Here is a 23,696-nt window from a genome sequence, read left to right on the forward strand (position 1 = left end):
AAGATGACACCTGTCTTTTTACCTATCCAAACACCAAACATGGCGTCTTTGTTCTATATCCAATGATGGCATAGGAAAAGACAAGGACGATGCGGGATGGAGCAGAGAGGAAGTGAAAATGGATTATGGGGTGTTTGGATGCCTAGGTAATTGGATAAACCGGGTGTTTGGCTGCATAGCTTAAACATATAAAGTAGTACACGTGTTCTCTTTTAGTTGAGCCATATCAATGGTCAATGAAAATTGGGTACCCACTTGTGAGTACCCAAGTATTATCCGTGGACGGGAGACTTAAACAAACAAAACCATTGGCTTTGATGGTTGTAACTTGTAATTATGAGGTGGATAGGTGACGTGAAAGAGGTGAGGTGCACCTCTGATGGTTTTAACTTTTAATAAATGTTATATAAATTATAAATTATAAATTATTTAGATAATATTTTGTTTTTTTTACTAAGCAAGCAGATTATATTCGAACCCTCCCTTTGTCAACCACGCACTTAGGCTTTATCCAACTCGCTACAGATGTGTTTGTGATTACATATTCAGCCTGTAATATTTATATGGTCGTTAAGATGTCTGCAAGGCTTGCAAACTAATATTTATTATCTAGGATAAATTTCTATATTTTAAAAAACACCAAGGTGAAAATTTTGAACCTCATAGGAACTCTATGTGGTACTAAGTCACTCATGTATCTTACCATGCAATGTATAAAGTGTAAAATATTGTACTAATTCATTATATATAAATGATTATGGTGTGTTTAGACTTCTTTCATTAATTACTACATATTTTATACACTCACAATGTTTGTCAGCTCACTATATAATCAACTTGATAATGTTAAATCCATCATGCAATGCATTTCCTTCCAATTTTTTGTGATAAACTAATAGATAATTGACTAAATAAACATCGTGCAAAGTTTCAATAAAAATTTCCAAGTTTTTCTTACAATTTCCGTGGTTTCCATGTAATTTTTATCGATATCGATATTATCCCGATATTTCCATCGATATTTCCGTGTTTTCGGACTACCGATATTTCCGATATTACCGATATTTTCTTCCTTGGTGATTATTCATCTAAACCACATTGCAATCTTTATTGCATAAAGATAAAGGGGAGTTCAACGTGAAGGATTAGCCATGTTTTTTTTGGTTAATTTGCTGCCAGCTGCGTTGGATGAAAAGAAAATGAGTTCTAGTTGGATTGTGTTTGGGCCATATGCTCCCTTATCTAATTGTAAAGTCTAATAGATGGAGTTTGACAAGATATTTGGTGGAAGACTACCTTCCATGCATGCCTACACGTGGACTTTTTGGATGGTGACGATGATAATGCAACTTGAAATGTCTGGGAGGTCCACATGAAATTGTTAGGTGGTTTGAATAACGAGATAAGTATCGAATCCAGCAACCAGATTAATGATGTCCTATTTAAAATAGGATTATACCGCAAGGGTGAACTAACGGGATAAGGAGATTTTCAAGCACGAAAGATGGGATTGCATGCAAATCGGATGGTCAGAAGATAATATTCATAAGAATATTATTGGCAATTTACACGGCGAATACAAAGCCATCAAACAGACTGCATTGCTATAAATACAAGGGCATCAGCAGCATGAAACTGACCTCCAACTCAACACACAAACTGCCCTGCGCAAACCCTCGCTCTACGTGAATCCTCTTAAACATCTTGAGATTTTTTATTTTTTTATTTTTGCCAACACATCTTCAGTTTGGATAAACAGCACTGTGAAGGCAACCAGCGAACATCTTCAGTTTGGATAAACAACACTGTTGTCGTAGAATCAGCCGACCGTGAAACAACTTCAGTTTGGATAAACAGCATTGCGACAAGGCCGACTGGTTATCTATCCAAGTCTCGGTCGAGAAGGATTTTCGAATCCTTATTGGCAGAGGTCATCTCATTAGCCTTCTCGGCGAAGTGAGGTGTTACAAGTTACTACATTCGGCACATTGAAAGCTGAATTTGATATTGAACTTCGCAGAATTAGCAGCCTTGTCTTTAGGCTCTAGAACCCGAAGGCCGAGACATGTTCCTTTCTTGGCCGCAGTCGCAAGATTAAGAAGTCAGCAGTGCACCCAACACAACATCAACAAATTTTACTTCTCGGCTGACGAGTTGGCATGCCCCACACATAACCGAAGGACGTAGTTAGCTTATTAATTACTCGGCCTACGCCACGTAGGCTTAGTAGTTTTTAGGGTCAACAGGATGATAAAATAATGATAAAATGTAAAAATAGTAGTAGAAGAATACACAAAGTACATCCATCCAACAAGTTCAATATTTAAAAAATAGTAAGCATATAATCATAATGAGGAGTATTCTTGGATGATAAGCTAAATTCTTCTTGTTCATGATCCTTGCATTAGATTGGACATAGACTAAATTATTTAACGTTGTTGTATCTAGTTTATTTCTTTGTTTTGTATGTATCTCCTCAAAAGTTCTCCAATTCATTTCACAATTGGATGAACTTGTAGTCAATCCATCCTTTGCAAATTAGGTATACCATTTCCATAAGTATACCACCATGAAACTAAAAAATAAAAAAGCACACAATTAATTTAAAATATAAAATATAAAATAAAATCCGCCTAGGACTGCCTAGGTGCCACCTAGCCTGCCGCCTAGCTCCAGACCAATTTTTAGAAACGATTTGCCCTAAATCGCGGCAGATCTTCACCGCCTAGGCCGATTTTTAGAACACTGATTCTATAAGAGTTGAATATTAGATCTTGCACTTATAAGAGCATCTCCAATGCATCGTAAAATTGAGACTTGAGTATGAGATTCTCCAATCCACCGAAGACTAAAAACTCATATATAAATCTTCGGCGAAGTTGAGACCCAAAATAGGGGTTACAATATTAGATTTGAGTCTATCAAGAAAATGATATTTGAGTTTTGAGTCCAATCATCTTAGTGCACATAACCAAATTGTTAAAACTCAAATATGAGTTTTGAGCCCAATGTTTTATCTTCTGATGCAAAGATTCAAATCTTAAGACTCAAAACGAGTCTTAAAATTTGAGTTTTTACATTAGGGCAGAAACCAAAATATATTAATCCACCACCTTTGAGAGATTCAAATTCAATCTATACTAAAACCCAAAAACAACTGAATCACTGTTCATAAAAACAGTGTAGTTCCGATTTTGCCCTTGCTTAGTTTGTTTTATTTCATTTCTGCCAAAATCTCAGTTGGCGCCTTTATCTGGCGCTACTCCTGATTTACACGTGTTGGTGATGTACACGTGTTCATAATCTTGAAAGAAGAAGAAGGACGGGAAAGCCGACCTTTTTTCCTTTTGCTTCCAGAAACAACGAGCTTTCTCTCGCAAAAACCACAAGCTCTATTCTTCCCTGTTTTTTCTTCTCAGCATCTTACAAAAACTACTTCTTTCTTCATACTCTCTTTATGTGTCTTCCTTCCCGACTCCCACTGTCTTCCTTCCCGACTCGAGTTATCGGGTAAAACTCATCTTCTTCCCTGATTTCGACTTCTCTTTAACTCTTGACCTTCACCATGCAGTCACCAGCCTATCTGCCAAGCTGTCCCAGAAAGACATACCATTTTCTCATTAAGCTCATGCAGGTATTAAAATTTTTGCTGTGTTTTTCCAAAAATTAGTGAAAAAGTTTCAATCTTTTCCTTACCCACGTCAATGAAACTCAAAATAATTTATGGGTTCATTTTATTTGCTGGGTTTGTTTCTTCGTTGATTTTTATTCGAAAATCAAAACAATTTCTGGGTTTTTTTATTGTCTCTAAAAAAAGGTGAAAAAGTTTCAATTTTTTCGCTACTAGCATCAATGGAACTTGAAAACAAATTGTGGTTTTGTTCTTTTAGTGGATTTTAATTGTGGGTTTTTGATTTGCAGAATGCGGAAGACAATGAATACGAAGAAGGGGTTGAACCAACACTGGAATTTGTGATGACAAAGAAGGACATAAATGGGAGTGGAGCTCCGGCTATTCTGCTGGTTTTTAATAATGAGGTTGGATTTTCCAGGAAGAATATGGTCTCGATCTGCAGTGTAGGACGTTCTACAAAGAAGGGGAAGAGACATCAGGGTTATATATAAACTTATTTTCAATTTAAACAACATCCTATATATTTTCATACTGCATGTGTGGGTAACCTCAAACAGATATGTCAAACATTTTTTTTTCTAAATTGTTGTAGTGTTTCCATTTTTTGGTGCAAAGCTCCACGATTGGCTAGTGTGAATCTTGGTATCTTCATATGCATGCAATGTTCAGGGATCCACATGGCTCCCATAGCAGGTTGCATATCTTTTATCAAATCCAAATTAACCTACACTTAATTAATATAGTAGGGAAGAATAAAAATGAAGAGCCATGGAACAACACTGTTGCTTATGAACAGTGTTTTAAAGCGAAATGGGTTTTAGTATATATTGAATTTTGGCATTTGGGTATTGATCTGGTTAGAAAGTTTAGTGATTGGTTTGCTTTGTCGCATAAATCAAGCCCTTTTATCGAAAAATTTGAAGCTCATGAGGGGATTGAACTAATTTCATGCTTAAGTTTGTTGAGGCCACATATTTCATTTTAGCGAAAATAGATGGGGAAATGCTGCTGCGATATTTTCCTTTAGGTATGTTCAACGGAATTGCTGTTTCGTGTTTGATGCGAATGTTGATTAAGTTGTTTGATTTCTGTGTTTAAAGACAGCATTGATGCAAGCATGCCGATATGGACATTGGGAAGTTGTACAGAACCTCTTGCTCTTCAGATGCAATGTAATTTTTTATTCTCATTGGTTTTGCGTTTGATAAGTCAGTGAGCACAATGAAAGATTCAAGAGATGTTATCAGTGGTTTTTAAGTGCATTAATGTTGTATGTAAAAAGTAGGGCATATATGGACTGGGGTTAAGTTCATATATCAAATTTCTCTCTGATCTATGAATTTTTCATTCGAATAGGCAGGCCTTTGCCGAGGAAATGCTTGTTGGAGCAATATTAGAAAATATGAAAAAATATAAAAGAATTCTAATGATAATAATCATAAAGAAATTCACAACATCAATTATATATGAGATTAATATAAACAGCTAGAGAGAAAGTTAGAATAACTGACAAACTTGGAGATTGAGGCTTGCATAAATGCAATGTCCTAAAGATAGAATTTCGCCCCTACTCTTGTGCTTGTAGTTCGATAGGCGTCCATCTCTCAGGATTCAACAATCTATAATCCGAAGTCAAAACACTTCAATCTTCAGACTCTGGCGAACTTTATATATTCCGTACTCTCAAGACACGACTTAGAATTTGACACACGAACCATTTGAGAAACAAAGTGGGGAAACACTATTTCTCAAGAGTCAAGAGTAAAAATTAACTCTAATTTTCTCTATCTTAATACCAATGGTTTCATGGGTTTATAACTTCTACTTATTAAAGAAATGTAACTTTTCATCTATAAGTATACATCACTTATCAAGGGAATATCACCTAAACAACATAACCTTTCTAAGAAATTGGTTAACACAATTTTTCATTCAATTATTAAAATTATATATTACAATATTTCATATTGTAATATATAATTTCCAACAATGCTCATGTCTGTCTTTTAAGGATTTCTTCCAAATATTTAGATATGTGGTCTGCACTTTGAGTCCTACTATACATCAATCCATTTTAAGTTGCTTAGATATTCCACTGGCTAGATATTTATGGATTTTTGACCGCATATTCAGCCGTTAAATTCAGTAATATATGTTGTACATGAATTTCTACACAGGTTAGATAAAAGGGAGACCCGAAAACTAGAAAATGAGGGATCTCTTTCATTTTCATGTATCGCACATTGGCATATGTATAATTGATTTGTAGCTTTCAGGTCCCGCGTATGGTAGTAAGCATTACGCAGTCAAAAGAAAGAGCTGTAAATATTCTATGCATATTGTATATTTTCCATGCAACTGTTTATGCCTATTCAGGTTGGTTCTCTTCCTCTCTAAGGCTGAATCATATGGCGGATCTATTAAGGCACCAAGGTGGTCCCGGGATCACTCGAAGCTCGGAAAAATAGCTGTGAGGATCTTCAAGGACCACCCAAGTCTGGGCAGTGATGGAGAAGATCAGCAGCCATGGCTGCTGCACTCTGTGCAAAACCGGAGGAGGAAGAAGACCAAATATTTTTTTTAAATGACTTGGCCAAAACGACGTCGTTTTGAGCCAAGTCATTAAAAAAAATTTAAAAACTCACTCACCTCACGTGAGAACCTTCACACGGTAGAGGATCGGTTCCTTCACACGACAGAACCTTCACCTTACGAATACCTAATCATCCGTCGCTCACCTCGCTTTTGTTCTTTACGGCATCGATCAACTCTCTGCACTCTCTGCAACTTGCACCAACGGGCGACGAAATATGAGGCTGGTTCGGACTCTGCACGGCATCAATCTGTAACCCTTCTGCTGCTCTGCATTTTTTCTTCGTGTAAAGCTTTGGTTTGGACTCTGGAGGTTGCTCATCTTCTTCTTGGTCGAAGAGGTTTGTACTCTCTTTGACTCTGTCCATTAAATAATCTGTTGCTTTTTTCGTATGTACTTGTAGATGATATTTTGTGTGATTGAGAATTTGAGAGGGCAATTCGAATGATTTTTGTGAAAAGGTTTAAACTTTGATGTTGTAAATTGTGAAAATTAAGTCTTGATTCTGTGTTAGCTGTGTTCACTTATTCGTGCTTGTAGAATTTGCATTCTTGGAGTGAATAGAGTTACATTTTCCATGAAACTGGATGCTTTACAAGTGTTTTTTCGATTGAGTTGAGTCTGTTTGCATTCTTGGAATTAGCGAATTTAGAGGAAGATAGGTTGGGAAATCAACTGTGTTGGATCAAAGTCCAAGTGTAAAGAGTTTGTTTGATAATATTGAGTTGAGTCTGTTTGCATCTCTATTAAAGCATGATGTAGCCGTATACAGGATATATTGCATTTGTTCTTTTGCATCATGTAACCCAAACATGTGTCAGTTTTTCTTCAATTTAGTTCATACCGCAGACAATTAAGTTTCAACAGTGTGATTACTAGCAAGTAATTGACATTACTGCATAAAACCGTGATTTTGGAGTATGTTTTGAAGCATCGAACAAGTCTCAACCTTGAATACAAGTTATACAACCAAGGTGCTTAGCTAGAAATGTTAACAGTAAGATTGAAACTTCATTAGAATTGAGTTTTAGTTGCAGAGGTGTGGGGGTGATTGGTGACTCAAAAGATAGTTTCTTATTTTTCTAGCCACGGTAAAAAACTCGTGTAGAACAGGTGCTGCTTTTGCCTCTCATAGGAAGATAGTTTTTTATTTGTCAGTCTATTTGTGGCATGCATCTCTTTGTCTTTGTCTTTGGCATTTATATTGGGACCACCCTAAGTTGAAATCCTGGATCCGCCAGCTGCAATAAACTATTGACCATATGCTTTAACTTTTTCATCACAATTTGTGGCAGTTGTTAGGGTTTCTACGGAGGTAAAAAAAATGTGGAATTAATGTTGGTTGTAGATATTTCGTTTGAAGTGACCCCCACCAAATTTCATTTGAAATTAATTTGGGTATTTTTAAAGGAACGAATGTTTGTTGGTGGCTGTCTGTAGATCATGGATTTTTCTTTATTTATTTATTTACTTCCTAAGATTTGGATTTATGTTTGGTAGTTTTCTTATTCATGTTTGTATTTCGATTTTTGAATTTTGAATTGCAATTTGCAGGTGTGAATCGTAAGTTTAGCATTTCAAGGCATATAGGATACGAACTTATGTTGATAATAGTTAGGTGGGATTAGAGGAGACAATTGGTGAAGGAAATTGGGATTGAATTTGGTTTGCAGCGAATCAAGTGGTTCTTAGTGAAACCCTTTTCCTGGTTTGCTTATATTTTTCATTGAAAAGGTTTTTACTATTTTTTTTATGAGTTCAATTGTTTAGATTTACCCAAATCATATATTGCAAGGCGGCTTCAATTATTGTGTGTATTAAGCTGACTATTTGAACTGTCTACTAAATCTTTTGCATGTAAATACACATCAATTATTATTTTTTGTATGAAAATAGTACTTTGTACAATAAAAAATTATACGGTTTTTAATCCCGCAGCATCGTGCGGGTATCATGTGCTAGTAAATATAGATTTGAATCTTTACACTAAAGATGCTTTAATAAAAGGAAAATTAATAAAAACAACTTCCATACTCTGAAGTTTAACAAAAAATCATGTACTAATTTTATTTAATGGTTATAACAAAACCCAATAACAAACCAGCCCAACAAGGCTGGCTCAAACAAAATAATTTATTAAGCATCCAATTTTACCCTTAACATCTTAGTGCTGCGGAACAAGTTCAGGTTTTGAATCGTCAGCCGATGGTGGTGGTTCCTGCCGTTCATGGGACTTCCTCTCCTATTCCAGGTGGCTTAGAACCTATTGTCACGTCTTTGACTGCACTTTCTTTGCCAAATTGATCACCATTTGCAGATGGGACCTACTAATCATTATCTTGCTTGCATCATATGCAATGAATCTCCATTAAACTTTCATCAATTTTCTGGTTTTTACTTATTTTATAGTTTTTTATTTGTGTGAGAACAAAAAATAGAATCAAGACAAATTTTAATTAATTCAAAAGTAAGCTTTAAGTTTTCATTTAAAAAAATCACAGAGGAAATAGTTATCAACCCCAAACGAGAATTTAATATGTGCATGAGAGAGAGTAATTGTGTACTGGATTTACTAACACAAAAGATTAATGTTAGAAGAATTTAATTTTCATTTATTTCCATTGTAATTTGCAAAAGTATTTCCATTAAATTTGACTCTCTCTCTTTCTCGTCGTCTTCTCCGAAGAACTCACAAGCAAAGTACTTGACTTCGTTGGAAATCAGTTCATATGAAAATAATACACTATTTTTTAAACTAAAAATCAAAATAACCCACTATTTCTAAAATACGAAAAAATTACACACTATATCTGAAAACTAATCTGAAATAACTAATAGTATTTATTGAAGGGAACAAAGTGAACATTATTTCTATAACTACAACAAATACCTCAACTATTTCTTAAACATAACCAAACTATCTCACACTATTTCTGAAACAAAATCAAAATAACCCACATTATTTCTAGAACCATAGCAAAATAATTCACACTATTTCTAAAACTAAACTATAATAATTCACACTATTTCTGGAAGAGAACAAAATAAACACTATTTCTGAAACTACAGCAAAATAACCACCATTATATCTGAAATTGAACGAAAATAACCCACACACTATTTCTAAAACTACAACACAATTACAAACTATTTCTAAAAAAAAAAAAGATTGAATCATAATAACCCACACTATTTATAAAAGAGAAAAAAAACACTATTTCTAAAATTACAGCAAACCTACACTATTTATGAAACTTAACCAAAATAACTTACATTATTTTTGGAACTACAGTAAAATAATCTACACTATTTCTGAAACTAAAACAAAGTAACTCACACTATTTCTGGAACAATAACAAAATATACATCTATCCCATGGATGATACACTATATGTTTTTTTTTTCGTTGAATAAATACATATGTTTTGAATTAATCAATCTTTTTGCTCATGAAAAATCCGATGCTGCTGCCTTGAAGGCCAAAGGAAATTAAGCAACCTTTGAGCCTTAATTTCCAGGGGAAAGCTGTTCAAAAAAAAAAAATCCAGGGGAAAGAAAAAGAAGATGAATGAGTCCATTTATCTCCAAAGTTCAACACATGCAAAAATACTGTATTTGCCACACCATAAAATAGTGCACCATTTTATTTTATTTTGAAAAAAAAAAAACAGCTAGTGGCTTTGTTTCATTTCTCCTTGGTCATCATCATGTGATTCACACGTGCTAGCAATCGAACCCACGACATGTCGTGTAGAATACGGGCTTGAAATTTGTCCCCAACTATTGGAAAACCCATGGTGGTTTATGTAGTGTACCATTTCATTGATGTTGAGTTTGTATATATACTTATTTATTCATAGTTACATATTATGACTTAAGTTACCAAATATCAGTTATATCGTTAGCAGTCATTAATCATTATCATCATAAGTAAACCAATAACACAATGTGAAAATATAATTGATACACCCTAAAATTTCTTATGAGCTGTACCTTAATTATATTAATCTTATATTTGGATGCAAGACTATGTTAGCTTATGGAGTACATGCATAATAACATACTCTACAAAAGGTGACTAGTAGTCTAATTGTATCAAAATGACGTTTTTTTTTTTTTTTTTTTGTGAATAAAGTTTTTAGCATTAATGGGCAAATCTCCCTCAAAATGATCTAACAATACAAACCCTATCACTGCGTAATACAACATGGTTTTGTGTCAAAAACGAAGCTCTATCATGTATTCATGTTGCTTTGGGGAATACCAAGCAACTACTTTGGTGAACCGATGGCTTGCAGCGCATATTCAAGAGCAAAGACAAGCTCGTCCACTCATACATTCCAGCCTGTTAGGGGTAATTATGGAAAAAGAATTTTATTGCGGGTTGGGCTTTAATTCTGCCCATGTTTTAATGTTTGTAGGGCCGGTAGATGAATAGTTTTGTCCAATTACATATTTTGATATTAATTTTGCCTATTCAGATAAAAATATTTAATTTCTTTAATCTTTTTTTATCATTTATTCAGTTTTTAAATTTTGAATATTTAAATACTCAAATTAAAATATTATCTAGTAACTACCTACTATTTATGAAGAAAACAAAACTGATATAATCTAGTATAGTCTAAAATATCGATGATATCGGAAATATCGGTAATCCAAAAACACGGAAATTTCGATGGAAATATCGGGATATTATCGATATCGATAAAAATTGAATAAAAACCACAGAAATTGTAAGAAAAAACTTGGAAATTTTTATTGAAACTTTGCAGGATGTTTATTTAGTCAATTATCTATTAGTTCATCACAAAAAATTGGAAGGAAATGCATTGCATGATGGATTTAACTGATTTAAGTTGATTATATAGCGAGCTGGCAAACATTGTGAGTGTAAAAAATATGTAGTAATTAATGAAAGAAGTTTAAACACACCATAATCATTTATGTATAATGAATTAGTCCAATATTTTACACTTTATACATTGCATGGTAAGATACATGAGTGATTTAGTACCACATAAAGTTCCTATGAGGTTCAAAATTTTCACTATCTTCATCATCTCTATGTGTAGAGTAAGTGTACTGTGAAGAGTAGTTAGCAACCACGGCAATGGCTTTCAAGAACCAAAACCCAAAAGTCAATAGGAAACCGAATACTTCGGTATTTTTCGGGATTTCGGGATTACCAAACAAATGGGATTTGGAAACCAATCCCATATCGAAAATTTCGGTATTTTTCGGAATTTTTTCCAGCCCTACATGTAAGTGACCAAATAAAAAATAGAAAAATTAAAAACCACATGCCATTGACTAAGTAATTAATTGACATAATTTAAAATATAATACCACAAAAAATTTGGAATATGTGCAAATTTGTTTCTTGCAAAAAGAATTCAAAACAAAATCATATATATAAATATTTTAGCATATTTTTCATAAGAACATAAGTGATATGGTGGTCAAGGCGTTGAAAGGAGTCAAATGGGAGGGGTTCGAATCCCTCTATCCTCAAGATTGAGACTTTGAGATGACAATATTTCGTGACAAAAATACTTGAAAATTTCTTCAAAGTCTCAATCTTGAGGATAGAGGGATTCGAACCCCTCCCATTTGACTCCTTCAACGCCTTGACCACCATATCACTTAAGTTTCTGTGAAAATATGCTAAAATATTTATATATATGGTTTTGTTTTGAATTCTTTTTGTAAGAAACAAATTTGCACATATTCCAAATTTTTTGTGGTATTATATTTTAAATTATGTCAATTAATTACTTAGTCAATGGCATGTGGTTTTTAATTTTTCTATTTTTTATTTGGTAACTTCCATAGGGCTGGAAAAAATTCCCGAAAATCCCAAACCAAACCGGAAAAGTCCCAAACACTAACCGAAAAATCCCAAACCAAAACCATCCCGAAAAATACCGAAATTTTCGATATGGGATTGGTTTCCAAATCCCATTTGTTTGGTAATCCCGAAATCCCGAAAAATACCGAAGTTTTCGGTTTCCTATTGACTTTTGGGTTTTGGTTCTTGAAAGCCATTTCCATGGTTGTTGACTACTCTTCACAATATACTTACTCTACACATAGAGATGATGAAGATAGTGAAAATTTTGAACCTCATAGGAACTCTATGTGGTACTAAGTCACTCATGTATCTTACCATGCAATGTATAAAGTGTAAAATATTGTACTAATTTATTATCTATAAATGATTATGGTGTGTTTAAACTTCTTTCATTAATTAGTACATATTTTCTACACTCACAATGTTTGCCAGCTCATTATATAATCAACTTAAATCAGTTAAATCCATCATGCAATGCATTTCCTTCCAATTTTTTGTGATAAACTAATAGATAATTGACTAAATAAACATCCTGCAAAGTTTCAATAAAAATTTCCAAAGTTTTTTCTTACAATTTCCGTGGTTTTTATTCAATTTTTATCGATATCGATAATATCCCGATATTTCCATTGAAATTTCCGTGTTTTTGGACTACCGATATTTCCGATATCATCGATATTTTAGACCATGATTGAGATTTTTCAGAAATTTTCAAGTATTTTTGGGTTTCATCTCGCGATATTATTGATAATATCGATATTATCGCGATATATTAACGATAATTAAGGGGACAAGTCACGAAATTTCATCATCTAAAAAAATGATAATATCGGCGATATTTTGCCGATATTATCGATATTTTGGTCCATGCTAGTAACTATCTATTGTATAGGAAGAAAGATGCTTTATACCTACAAAGCAAATATAATCTACTTGCAAAACAAAAAATAAACTACCTCTTGTATTGGAAGAAAAATTATGGGAACCTACATGACGGAACATAGAAATATAAATATGATATAATATACCTCCATTAAAGGAACAAATTTGGAGGGAAGAACACCAAAATATCACCCATGAAAAGAAGAGACCAAAAAGAGGAGAATTGATCTAACAGAGGGAATTGTGTGGAAGAAGGAAAGGAGGGATGAAACGGACTGGGGGTTGAGGTGATTATATGGCTATAACTAATCCTACAATTAAGGGATTAGTTAAACCACAAATAATCCCATAATTAAGAAATTTTGTGTATTTAGTACAATTCATAAGCCTAAGGGGTAAATATGGTACAAACCACAAATAAGCATACGTGGAATCTCAATTATTAGATCGATTTCAATGAAGTGGACTAATCCTACTAATGGCTCACAAAATTGGATCTATATCAAGTTATCCCATAAATGAATTAGGACTAGACCGTATTAACAATATTACATGAGCTCTCACTTAAAATTTTGGGAAACTTAGAATCTTCTACAACTTTTTAATATCTTTTAGACTAAACATTTGTGCCTTTTTTAAATTTGATTAAAGTGCTTTGACAAATAGACACCTCACAATTTTCTGTTAAATTAAATTACATGCCATTATTATATTTTCTTAAAATAAAATGTTAATTATTAATTTCTAAATTGATCCTCTTAAAATTTTGATGCATTTTTTTCTCCTTATTTAGTGGGATATTAGTTATTAACTCTATTATCTCTTTTTCCAATTATAAGTTTTCGATCAAAATAATTTTTTTGTTCTACAAACATTAAATATAATCTCTTTTTTCAAATGGTTCGTTTTATTGATTTTTTTTTTCCAAATGGTTGGCGATGCAACAAAGCACTGTGTAATTTTTCCATTTTTTTTTGTCAAACTATTTTTCTTTGTTTTGTTTTTTGTTTTTACTTATAGTTGTTGACAAACTATTATTAGGTACAATATATTATGTGTATACTGCCATTAGGTATGTTTTAATTTGTAAAAAATCATTGATTGGTACATTTATTTGCAGTTTTGGTACGTTTAATTTGGTACATATTGTTGATATTGGTACAATACTTTTGATTTTGGTACATTCGATTTCATACACATTATTTATTGGTATGTTTACATTGTTGTTAGTCCCATTTTCTCTTAATGTATTGATATAAACAATTATGTTGGTATGTTCGATTTCGTGAGATTTAAAAATATTTTCAACCATTTTGGGAATAATATATTAAATCGTAGATGTTCATTGCTAAATTGTAGGAAGTATTGTGAAAATAAATTGTATTTAACTAGGGTTTTTTTGTTTACAATTATCTCCAAAGGGGGAGAAGGTAATCAAAATGCTAGATATAAGAAGTTTGGTTCAATATGTTGTGCTTTTTTTTGGCGTGAGATTAAGAAATATGGAGTAGTGATAGGTCATGTAATTTTGGTATAAAAAAATGATTAATTCTAATATATGTGCCAACAAAATGGTGAGAAGAAAATTTTAATCAAATCTCTAAAAGACATAGATGTTTAGTCTATAAAATTCAAAACTGAAGCACCTATATCAAAGCGTCATTGAAATTTTAAAGAAAAAGTTACCACTTGTAAATGAGAAGAAACACAACTAAATTGTAGTACTCGTAGCGTATCAATTTCAAATTAAAATGTTCTAGGAAAAACGCTATGATGCCTCAAGGCTCAAATGCATTTCAAAAGACAATACAATGCATCGAATGAATCTTGTTGTCACCATGAATATTGTTCATTGACCATAAATTATGGAAGGCACGCAGTTGACCGCTGCGTCGGTCCAATCGCTGCTACGTGGACGGCTGTAAAGTTACTTGCACAACGAGGACAAAGCACACGTATTTTTCAACTTTCAGTACTTTTTGTAAATTGAGTAATGTTTGTGAAATTAAATTTAGAGACAAAATTTGTAAATCGAATGATATGTCATTAATAGGAATAAGTATGTTTATTAACTTTTAAGTAATAAATCAATTATCAACTTCAATGTCATTTAATTTTCAAAATTCCGTCTATAATTTTAGTCTCTCTTACATTACCCTATTAGTTAACGGTAGCGAGCTTTCCTCTCCTCCAAGGCAGGCCAAGAAAAGGGATTTGGATCCTCTCCTGAGCCAATGGAGAGGATCCTCCCGACCAACCATTGTGGACCGTTGGATTTTTATCCAACTGTTACAAACAGAGAGATTCTTTTAAAATTACAATAATTATAACCGTTAAATAAAAATTCAACGGTCCACAATAGTTGGTCAGAAGGATCCTCTCCATTGGCTCAGGAGAGGATCCAAATCCCTTTTCTTAGCCTGCCTTGGAGGAGAGGAAAGCTAGCTACAGTTAACTAATAGGGTAATGTAAGGGAGACTAAAATTATAGACGGAATTTTGAAAATTAAATTACATTGAAGCTGATAATTGATTTATTACTTAAAAGTTAATAAACATGCTTATTCCTATTAGTGACATATCATTCGATTTACAAATTTTATCTCTAAATTTAGTCTCATAAACATTACTCAATTTACAAAAAGTACTGAAAGTTGAGAAATACGTGTGTTTATTCCTATTAGTTAACTGTAGATACCTTTCCTCTCCTCCAAGGCAGGCCCAGAAAAGGGATTTGCATCCTCTCCTAAGCCAATGGAGAGGATCCTCCTGACAAACCGTTGTGGACCGTTAGATTTTTATCCAACGGTTACAAACAGAGAGATCCTTTTAAAATTATAATAATTATAACCGTTAGATAAAAATTCAACGGTCCACAATGATTGGTCAGAAGGATCCTCTCCATTGGCTCAGGAGAGGATCTAAATCCTAAGAAAAGAATCCAAATCCTAAGAAAAGAACCAAAACTTGTAAGGGTTAAGTGTCATGTGATTTTTCTGAAGCAAGTTGGTGGAGAGAGAGAGGGGGAGAGAGAGAGAGAGCATTCAACGGTGGATATGCTGCACCACAGAGCTTTCATTTTGCATCAGCTTCCAGAAAGATCCTGTACGTTTTCCAGCCTACAGAAAACAAACAAAACTTGATATTTTTCACCAACTAAATACAACCATTAAAATATCATCATATTTTTATCATTTTCCAAGGAAAAAAAGGAAGTCAAATTCAATAAGAACACACGTCTGCAGATACCAGCCGCCCCTTTATATATCAGAAGCAAAGTCTGCAGAAGAGCACAAAAACTAATTAATTAAGTTCAATAATTCTTTTTCCCTTAAGGCACTGGAATTTGGAAGTGTTTGGAATTGGAATCCCAAAAAGTGGTAATGCTTCTTTCTTCTTCATTGGTATTCATTTTCTCATGTTTTCAAATGCTTTTATGGGTCTGTTCTTCTTTTAGTTGCCCCTTTTTTTTCTTCTCTTTTTTCAAGATTCATCTTTTTGAAAGAAAATTTTGTAGTTTCGTATGCGTTAGGTTTAAGCACAATTCACTTCAAGCATGTTTAAGACTATTTACGTAGAAAGCATTTATGCTCACAAGCACGGTTGCCGAAATGTTTTTACTAGAAGCATCTCAAAATTTTATTAGATATACCATCGCTTTAATGACAAAGAAGCACTTTTATGTTTCCCTACCAAACGTTCTCTAAAGTGTTTTTGGCTCTTCCAAAAGCACTTCCGAACAAACCTAACCATAGAAATTAAATATATTGAATTATTGCCTGCATATTGTAATAATTGAGCTTCCTGATACAACTCCGCTAACTCATATATATTATTGCCGACATTTACAGAATTTTGTCATCCGGACAGAACACGCAAAATCATCACCAAAAGCTTTTAATCATGTTGCTAAGGAGCTCATCAACGCCAGTGATTGGATCCCTTTTTGCATCATACGCCTCAGAAAGCCCTAACGTCATCAGCAATCATCACTCAGATCCCAAACCAAACATCTTCCACCAACATACGCCCACCAAGTTCTCATTCCACCAACCTGGATCTCTCACCATCTCACACAACTCCTCACCAATCTCTCCCTCCTCCCTTGATATGGACCGGCATTCGCTAACCGGGTTCCGAAGGGCTCAGTCTGATGGGAACTTGGAAGGACTGGCCTATGCTTCTTGTGACACTGAGGATCAATTCTCTGATTCAAAACTACCCAACATGTTCTCCGCAAGATCCAAGTGCACGATGCTGCAAACTATACCGTCTCCTTCGTTGCATAACTCGGGCGGTTACGACGAGGGCGAGGACGATAGTGATGTGGAATATGAGGAAGAAGAAGAAGAGTTTGAGGAGGAGAATGTGGAGAGAGTGGCGGCGATGGAAGGTGAAAATGTTGGTTTAGAGGAGAAGGTGAAGAACATGAGCTTAACTCGGGATGTGAAGTTTTTGGACAAAATATGGAATACAGGGTTTGAGGAAAAAAGAGAGCTTGCGAGTCAAGAAATGTATCTTGCAAGGGGGCTAGGGTCTGGTGGTGGGGGTGGTGGTGGAAGCGGTAGCCGCGGTGGTGGAGATGTTAATTGGGATGGCTATGATAGTGATGGAGGAGATGACAACCATGGGGTTGAGAGGCATCACAAGAAGCTGGTTGAGGAAAATCCAGGCAACCCTTTGTTCCTTAGAAATTATGCTCAATTTTTGTATAAGGTGAACCTCCACTGCTTCTATAACTTTTGTGTCTTCAACTTTCAAAACTACTCTAATATACGGAGATGAGAATCAAACTCGGGTGTAAGAGGGGACACACTGCCTTGGCTAAACTGACCTAACCCACGTCTGATGTGTTTTCGATTTTTAATTTCCGGTCTTTTTGAGTATACTAAAATCAAATGTTTGTTTCCAGACCAAGAGAGATCTTCATGGGGCAGAGGAGTACTACTCTAGAACCATCCTAGCAGATCCTGATGATGGTGAAGTTATGGCTCAATATGCTAAGCTAATATGGGAGCTACACCATGACCAAGAGAGAGCCTTAAGCTGCTATGAACGAGCACTCCAAGCTGCACCTCAAGACAGGTAGGTTGAATTTTAGGTCTAAATTAACGTAAATGATTTCCGCACACCCTTTACTGTCTTGAAATAAACAGTTTAATCCGGCATGAATGTTAAGGCCTCAAGTTTTGACGTGACTTGCCATTTTTCAATTGCAGCTATGTCCACGCAGCATACGCCGGTTTTCTCTGGGAAGTAGAGGAAGACGAGGACGAAGCTGAAGCGGAGAACGATCCTCCTGCCATGTCATCTTATCTTCATGAGAGAATCATGGCATCCACACGTGCCTAAAACATCTTTAGATAGCTTTGTATGGTGACTAGGTTGTAAAGCCTATGCGGGGGCTGCATCTGTTGTTGTAGTCATAATTTTGAAGCTGAAGAACAATAGCAAGCAATGACCAGAGAGCCTTGTAGACGATGAATACTCATGTAACATTTTTCTGAGACGAAATGGTATAAATTTTTGCCAGATGATTTGTCCTCTAATTTTTTACCTCTTCTGTTGGTGACGATACTCGGAATGGGAACGGAAGTAAATCCGATCACCGGAAAAACAGAATCATAGGTCTTGAAACAAAGGCACGAGAAAACAGAAACAGGAAAGATTAACGAAATCGGAATACCTTCATATAGAAAACTGGAAACAAACATCTTAACACATACCCTCACAACTAGGGGCGTCAGAGGCCCAAAATTCCCCGCTTGAATTGCATGATAAAAACTATCCAAGGGGTACGAAAACTTGTAATTGTAAACGGAAGTTCAAATAAACTTTCATGTGACACTCAAAAAGTACAAATACAATTTGATGAAACTATCTGGAGAGGAAAATACTCGATCGGGAATCTTCTGCATTCGAAAAGCTTTCAATCACTCCTCACGTAAATTTTCCTTTGATATTCTGTCCGTGTGGACATGGAACTTCTAAAATCCTTGCTGGTTTATCGTGTGCCACGCTGATGGAAACCATTGCCTCTTGGTCTGTTGTAATCTCCATCCTGGTAACTACCCCTGCCTGAACCCCGGCCACCAAAACGCCCCCTTGTGGCGTCAGTTTGGTAACCGCCTCTGCCTCTGCCCCTTCCTCCTGGTTGAAAAATCAAAATGCACATAATGAGACCAAAAGTTGAGCAAATTAACCAGTTAACTCTAATGAAAACAGATGCTTAATAATTTGGTAGATCACATTCTAAATGCTGGCAATGCCAATAGACTCACTAAGCTCATGAACAGAAATGATGTGATTCCACGAAAAACCTTGACATGCACATCATACTGATAGATTATACGAGTAATGCAAAATTGATTCCGAGACTGATTGAGAAAAAGCATGTTATCTATCCCTAACACAAAAAATTTCCACAATATATGAAGGCAACACCACTTCCTTGCAGTAGCTGGCAACATGAGGAGTGAGGACAAACACAACCATGAGGGGCATCTCCAGGACTCCACCCAACATCCCCGGTACATCCCCTAACAGTCAAGTTTTTCCAACAGATAACAGTATTCAAAGAATGCAGGCATGGTCTGACAGCATTTAACTTTGCCACATCAAAGATTTCCACAATATATGATGGCAACACCACTTCCTTGCAGCAGCTGGCAACATGAGGAGTGAGGACAAACACAACCATGAGGGGCATCTCCAGGACTCCACCCAACATCCCCGGTACATCCCCTAACAGTCAAGTTTTTCCAACAGATACAGTATTCAAAGAATGCAGGCATGGTCTGACAGCATTTAACTTTGCCACATCAAAGATTTTAATAATATAAGGATAATGAAATTAAGCACTTACTTCCTCGAGCTGCCACTCCAGCACTGTTTGGTCTCCGCTCCTCAATGTAAACTTGCCTTCCAGCTAAATGAATTGGAGATGCCTACAGGGAAAAACATGCTTTCAGGCCATGCACAATATATACAGATCATCACAATAATACTTTGCATTTAACTCTTGATAAAGAATCCCATTGAGATTGTCTAATAACCGACCATATCCCACAAGAAATCCAAATTACACTTTGCATTGAATGATTGAACCATTCATCTGCAACCAATGACCTTAAACGCCAAAACGCCACAACAACAAAGCCCACACATATTTAAGTATAGAGGTGCAAATTACAAGCACGCCCAAAAAATAAATAACAAAGCAAATACAAAGGCAGATAGATCATCAACATTGACAAAGTGCAAGTATGGGAACTCTTTAAACAATTGAATGCCCAAAAGACAAATGCATTATGCCCTAAGAAACCGCAACAGATGCAGGACCACATATGAGGACTGAGAAGACTTTCATCAAATAAAAGGAAATTTGCCTTAATCCAATGAACATTTTGAAAGGTAAACAAAGAACTCAAATCCTTCTAACAAAAAAAATCAAACCTTGAGTGCATTGTGAACGCTAGCAATGTCTTCATATTCAACAAAAGCGTAGCAGACTCCAATTTCCTGCATGCACCAATTTCTACTTTAGCTCCAATCCAGTTCATAGATACTGGCAGTAATTGTAGAGACACTCACCTTGCGAGCCCTAACAAAGACCCCATCAGGTCTAATTTGACCAAAGTTTTTAAACTCCTCCTCGATCTCATCTTCAGAAACCGTAGGTGGCAAATTTCTTACATAGACAGATTTCAGAAGTTCACCTGGAACAATAATTTAACATGAGGTTCAACTTACAAAAGCTTAAAATGTACTAAGTTAAATTAATAAAACTACATCTCGACATACCAAAGAAACTAAAATTTCAATCCTAAATTCCTCATACATGAAGCTCACCAACCAATTTCTCATTTTAAAAATCAAATTATGAATCTTTGTCATACAATTTAAAATACAAAAATTAATAGCATGATCACTCCATCGGTTTCATTCTGCAAAAGAAAATAATCTAATAAATTTATAATACAGTAGAATGCAATATAACCAGGTGTAACAACCAGCATGGTCAACAAAATAACAATGGATAATTTAGTTCGCTGATGTCATAAACCGTAAAATATGGCTCAAAAGCTACCTTCTTCCTCCAGTGCATAACCTTCCTCTGTTGCTTCTGCCCCAGACTCGAGCACAAATGACTGAGCAGAGTTGGATTGTTCAACAGCAGGCTGAGGTGTGTAATTCCACTCTGATGAAGTTTGAGCACTTCTATTATAAGGTTGTGGAGCTGCTACTGGTGCAGACCGTTCTTTAGCAACCCTCAACTATTATTTTTCAGTCATATACAACAAAATATATAGCACAAGTTATAAAAGCAAAATCAACAAAATAAAGCTTAACGGAGTGTAAGATTGTTGTGCAACTGCAGTATAGTCGAAGCAGTTTCCAGCTGATGCACAAAAGAAAAATTCACTCACGCAAAGATGCAGAGAAGGCCATAAAGACATGATCACACAACAATGGGTTTAGGCACATACTATAGAAGCATAAGTTTTCTTTTGAGGCTCTCCCACCGGTTCCTCCACAGCAGCAGCAGGTTCGTCTTGCACATTGTTTACCGCACTTTGAAACGAAGAATATGTCTCCTCTGCAGGAGTTTCCTCCACCACAACTTCAGTCTCAAAATCTTGCTGCACCTGTTGCTCTGGGAGACTATACTTATCAACTGGATCATCTTCTACATCAACGGAGTTCACGTACTCCCTGGGCTCTTCCTCATAAACATAGTCAGAAACTGCAAAAAAAAATAAATAAATAAATAAAACCTTAGTTATAGCCAATACATACAGACCAACTTTCTCCAGCAAAGTAACATCAGCAGTGTCACAGCACCTGGTGGTTCCGGAAGGGGGCTAGAAGCGCTAAGTTGCATATCAAATCTGCTTTCTGACTGTATGGGTTCAGGATGTTGGAAAACAACTTCATCCTCAATGAACTGAAGCATATCATTGAGAACAAAGTAACCTTTGTCCTGGGGAGCCAGAAAGAAAGTCTGGACAAATTTCCTCTTTCCACTTGATTCCCTTGTTTTAACAAAACCTTTAACCATCACAAGAATACCTCCATCCCAAGAATCACTGGAATTGATTGTCTGGATCTCAATTGAGGTAACACCTAGAGATACTAAGAGTGAATGAATTTGCTGCAAGGAAAAAAAAAGCATCACATGAGCTAATGACATAACAGGGGCACAAAGTAAACAACACAAGGGTCTAAAACTATCCAACCTACAAATACAAATGAGTCATCTGAAATGACAAACATGCTTGCATGAATGTAGAGGGTTGTGCATTAACATTCAACACCACTTGACAGAGGATCAAATAATGGAGATACAAACCATAAGTTATAAGTCTTAAAGCAGGGGTTACATATTAAATTTTCCCTCGGAATCAACGACACTAAACTTAAGGTGATAGTCAATTCCTACTTCCATACATCTAAAGTTCCCTTTTTATTTATTCTTGGTTCATAATTGGGATGAACCTCATCAGCTACTACTTAAAGTTATCCATGACTAAAGGAAAGCATCGGGGGCCATAAACATCGGGAGCATGTAGTAGAGGTTGTTAACGGTACATATGCAGGGTAAGTCAATTCCAATCCCCTATAATTAGACTTCCACAAACATTTAATTGTAGCTTGACATAATAATAGAGAGGTAGCTTTATATTCAAACTGGGGCACGCTTCTTGGTCTAGGAAACACCATATAGTCCAAACAGTAAAAAATCAGAGCATGCCAATACAAAGTGACTATCATTTCTCAGAAACATATGTTGATTTATCATTGACCAAGAAACTCAAATCCGTGCGAGTAACAAGGCAACAATTACCAGTATACCGGCAGCAGATTCCGTTGCATCACCATCGACACGAATCATGGAGCTTCCATCAGAGTAGAACTGATGAACAACATCGGGTTGCTTTTGAAGAATCTGATAGTACTGGGTCACAAAGTACGAACCCACCTACAAAAACCCCCAAACCATCCATTACACACAATACAAAACCACCTATACACACACAATACATATAAACACACACCGGAAATAGTATAAAGATTGAATCTTGACCTGAACAGCACTAACAGCTCCCGGATAAGAACTCGCCATTGCCTCCCTTCTCAACAGAAAAACATGCAGCGACGGCGAACTCTGTAAAGCCCAACTCGCGGTTATGTCCTTCAACACTCTGATTGGCCGCAGATCCACACACAGAGAGGCAACTACAAATCCGAAACCCTAAACCCCCAAAGGTTTTAGGGCACCTCCGGATTCGTCTCCGTCTTCGCTTTCCGATGACCGGAAGTAAACAGAAGCTCAGAAATGGCGAGAAATCTTCGGAAGAAGAAATGATTCGGAGATTTTTAGAGAGAGAGGGGGGCTTTGTATCTTCCAAAGGGCTCTACTTCTGCTGCTTGCTTCCGGCTTTTGTCTTGTGAGCCTCCGATTCGCTAATTTTAAAGGGTTTTGCGGCAGGAAATTGTGGCCGTTCGATTGCTTCGAATCTTGGCCGTTCAACGAAACCCCAAGCAAAAGCTTGCGTAAAAGGTATGCACTTGGGGATTTATTTACCGGATGATCGTCCTTTCCGGATCCTTTGTGAGAATTTTAGACAATTCTCTGTTTATCGTACATTGTATGATCATTTTTTATCAGTTATTATTTATATTTAATTTTAAATAAAAATTTGATAATGATTTCTGATTGCACGATGTACG

The 23,696-nt window shown here is 35.5% G+C and overlaps 2 protein-coding genes and 1 long non-coding RNA gene across 5 annotated transcripts; 2 read left to right on the top strand and 1 right to left on the bottom strand.

Annotated features, from left to right (window-relative positions):
• The first annotated feature begins 4,128 nt into the window (after positions 1-4,128).
• Positions 4,129-4,989, top strand: LOC126623717 (uncharacterized). The gene is made up of 2 exons (XR_007623846.1): positions 4,129-4,327; positions 4,735-4,989. It is a non-coding gene; the product is annotated as an uncharacterized LOC126623717 (long non-coding RNA).
• An 11,188-nt stretch (positions 4,990-16,177) lies between these two features.
• LOC126622462 (uncharacterized) lies at positions 16,178-18,494 on the top strand. Its single transcript, XM_050291254.1, has 4 exons — positions 16,178-16,342; positions 16,814-17,678; positions 17,875-18,047; positions 18,182-18,494. The coding sequence occupies exons 2-4, from the start codon at positions 16,866-16,868 to the stop codon at positions 18,312-18,314; spliced, it is 1,119 nt and encodes a 372-aa protein (XP_050147211.1). The 5' UTR covers positions 16,178-16,342; positions 16,814-16,865; the 3' UTR covers positions 18,315-18,494.
• A 136-nt stretch (positions 18,495-18,630) lies between these two features.
• Positions 18,631-23,420, bottom strand: LOC126622461 (nuclear transport factor 2). Of its 3 annotated transcripts, none has more exons than XM_050291252.1 (9): positions 23,050-23,419; positions 22,810-22,944; positions 21,807-22,116; positions 21,452-21,708; positions 21,052-21,238; positions 20,556-20,680; positions 20,418-20,483; positions 19,828-19,909; positions 18,631-19,112 (listed from the first exon to the last, which is right to left on the bottom strand). In XM_050291252.1, exons 1-9 carry the CDS (start codon positions 23,086-23,088, stop codon positions 18,967-18,969), a joined length of 1,347 nt encoding a protein of 448 aa, XP_050147209.1. In that variant the 5' UTR covers positions 23,089-23,419; the 3' UTR covers positions 18,631-18,966. The 3 variants fall into 3 exon arrangements, with proteins under 3 accessions (XP_050147209.1, XP_050147208.1, XP_050147210.1); XM_050291251.1 differs by lacking the exon at positions 18,631-19,112 and adding an exon at positions 19,124-19,706 and having other exon boundaries at positions 23,050-23,420; XM_050291253.1 differs by lacking the exon at positions 18,631-19,112 and adding an exon at positions 19,126-19,501 and having other exon boundaries at positions 23,050-23,420.
• Between the last annotated feature and the right edge of the window lie 276 nt (positions 23,421-23,696).

The sequence above is a fragment of the Malus sylvestris genome, chromosome 5, assembly GCF_916048215.2.
Source record: "Malus sylvestris chromosome 5, drMalSylv7.2, whole genome shotgun sequence".
Classification (NCBI taxonomy): domain Eukaryota; kingdom Viridiplantae; phylum Streptophyta; class Magnoliopsida; order Rosales; family Rosaceae; genus Malus; species Malus sylvestris.

Excerpts from the sequence above, each read along its gene's own strand:
- LOC126622462 (XM_050291254.1), top strand. The coding sequence starts at position 16,866 with ATGTTGCTAAGGAGCTCATCAACGCCAGTGATTGGATCCCTTTTTGCA. Across the intron at positions 17,679-17,874 it reads ATGCTCAATTTTTGTATAAG|ACCAAGAGAGATCTTCATGG; the intron begins GTGAACCTCCAC and ends GTTTGTTTCCAG. Across the intron at positions 18,048-18,181 it reads CAAGCTGCACCTCAAGACAG|CTATGTCCACGCAGCATACG; the intron begins GTAGGTTGAATT and ends TTTCAATTGCAG.
- LOC126622461 (XM_050291251.1), bottom strand. The coding sequence starts at position 23,088 with ATGGCGAGTTCTTATCCGGGAGCTGTTAGTGCTGTTCAG. Across the intron at positions 22,117-22,809 it reads AATCTGCTGCCGGTATACTG|CAAATTCATTCACTCTTAGT; the intron begins GTAATTGTTGCC and ends TTTTCCTTGCAG. Across the intron at positions 20,484-20,555 it reads TCTTTGTTAGGGCTCGCAAG|GAAATTGGAGTCTGCTACGC; the intron begins GTGAGTGTCTCT and ends TGGTGCATGCAG.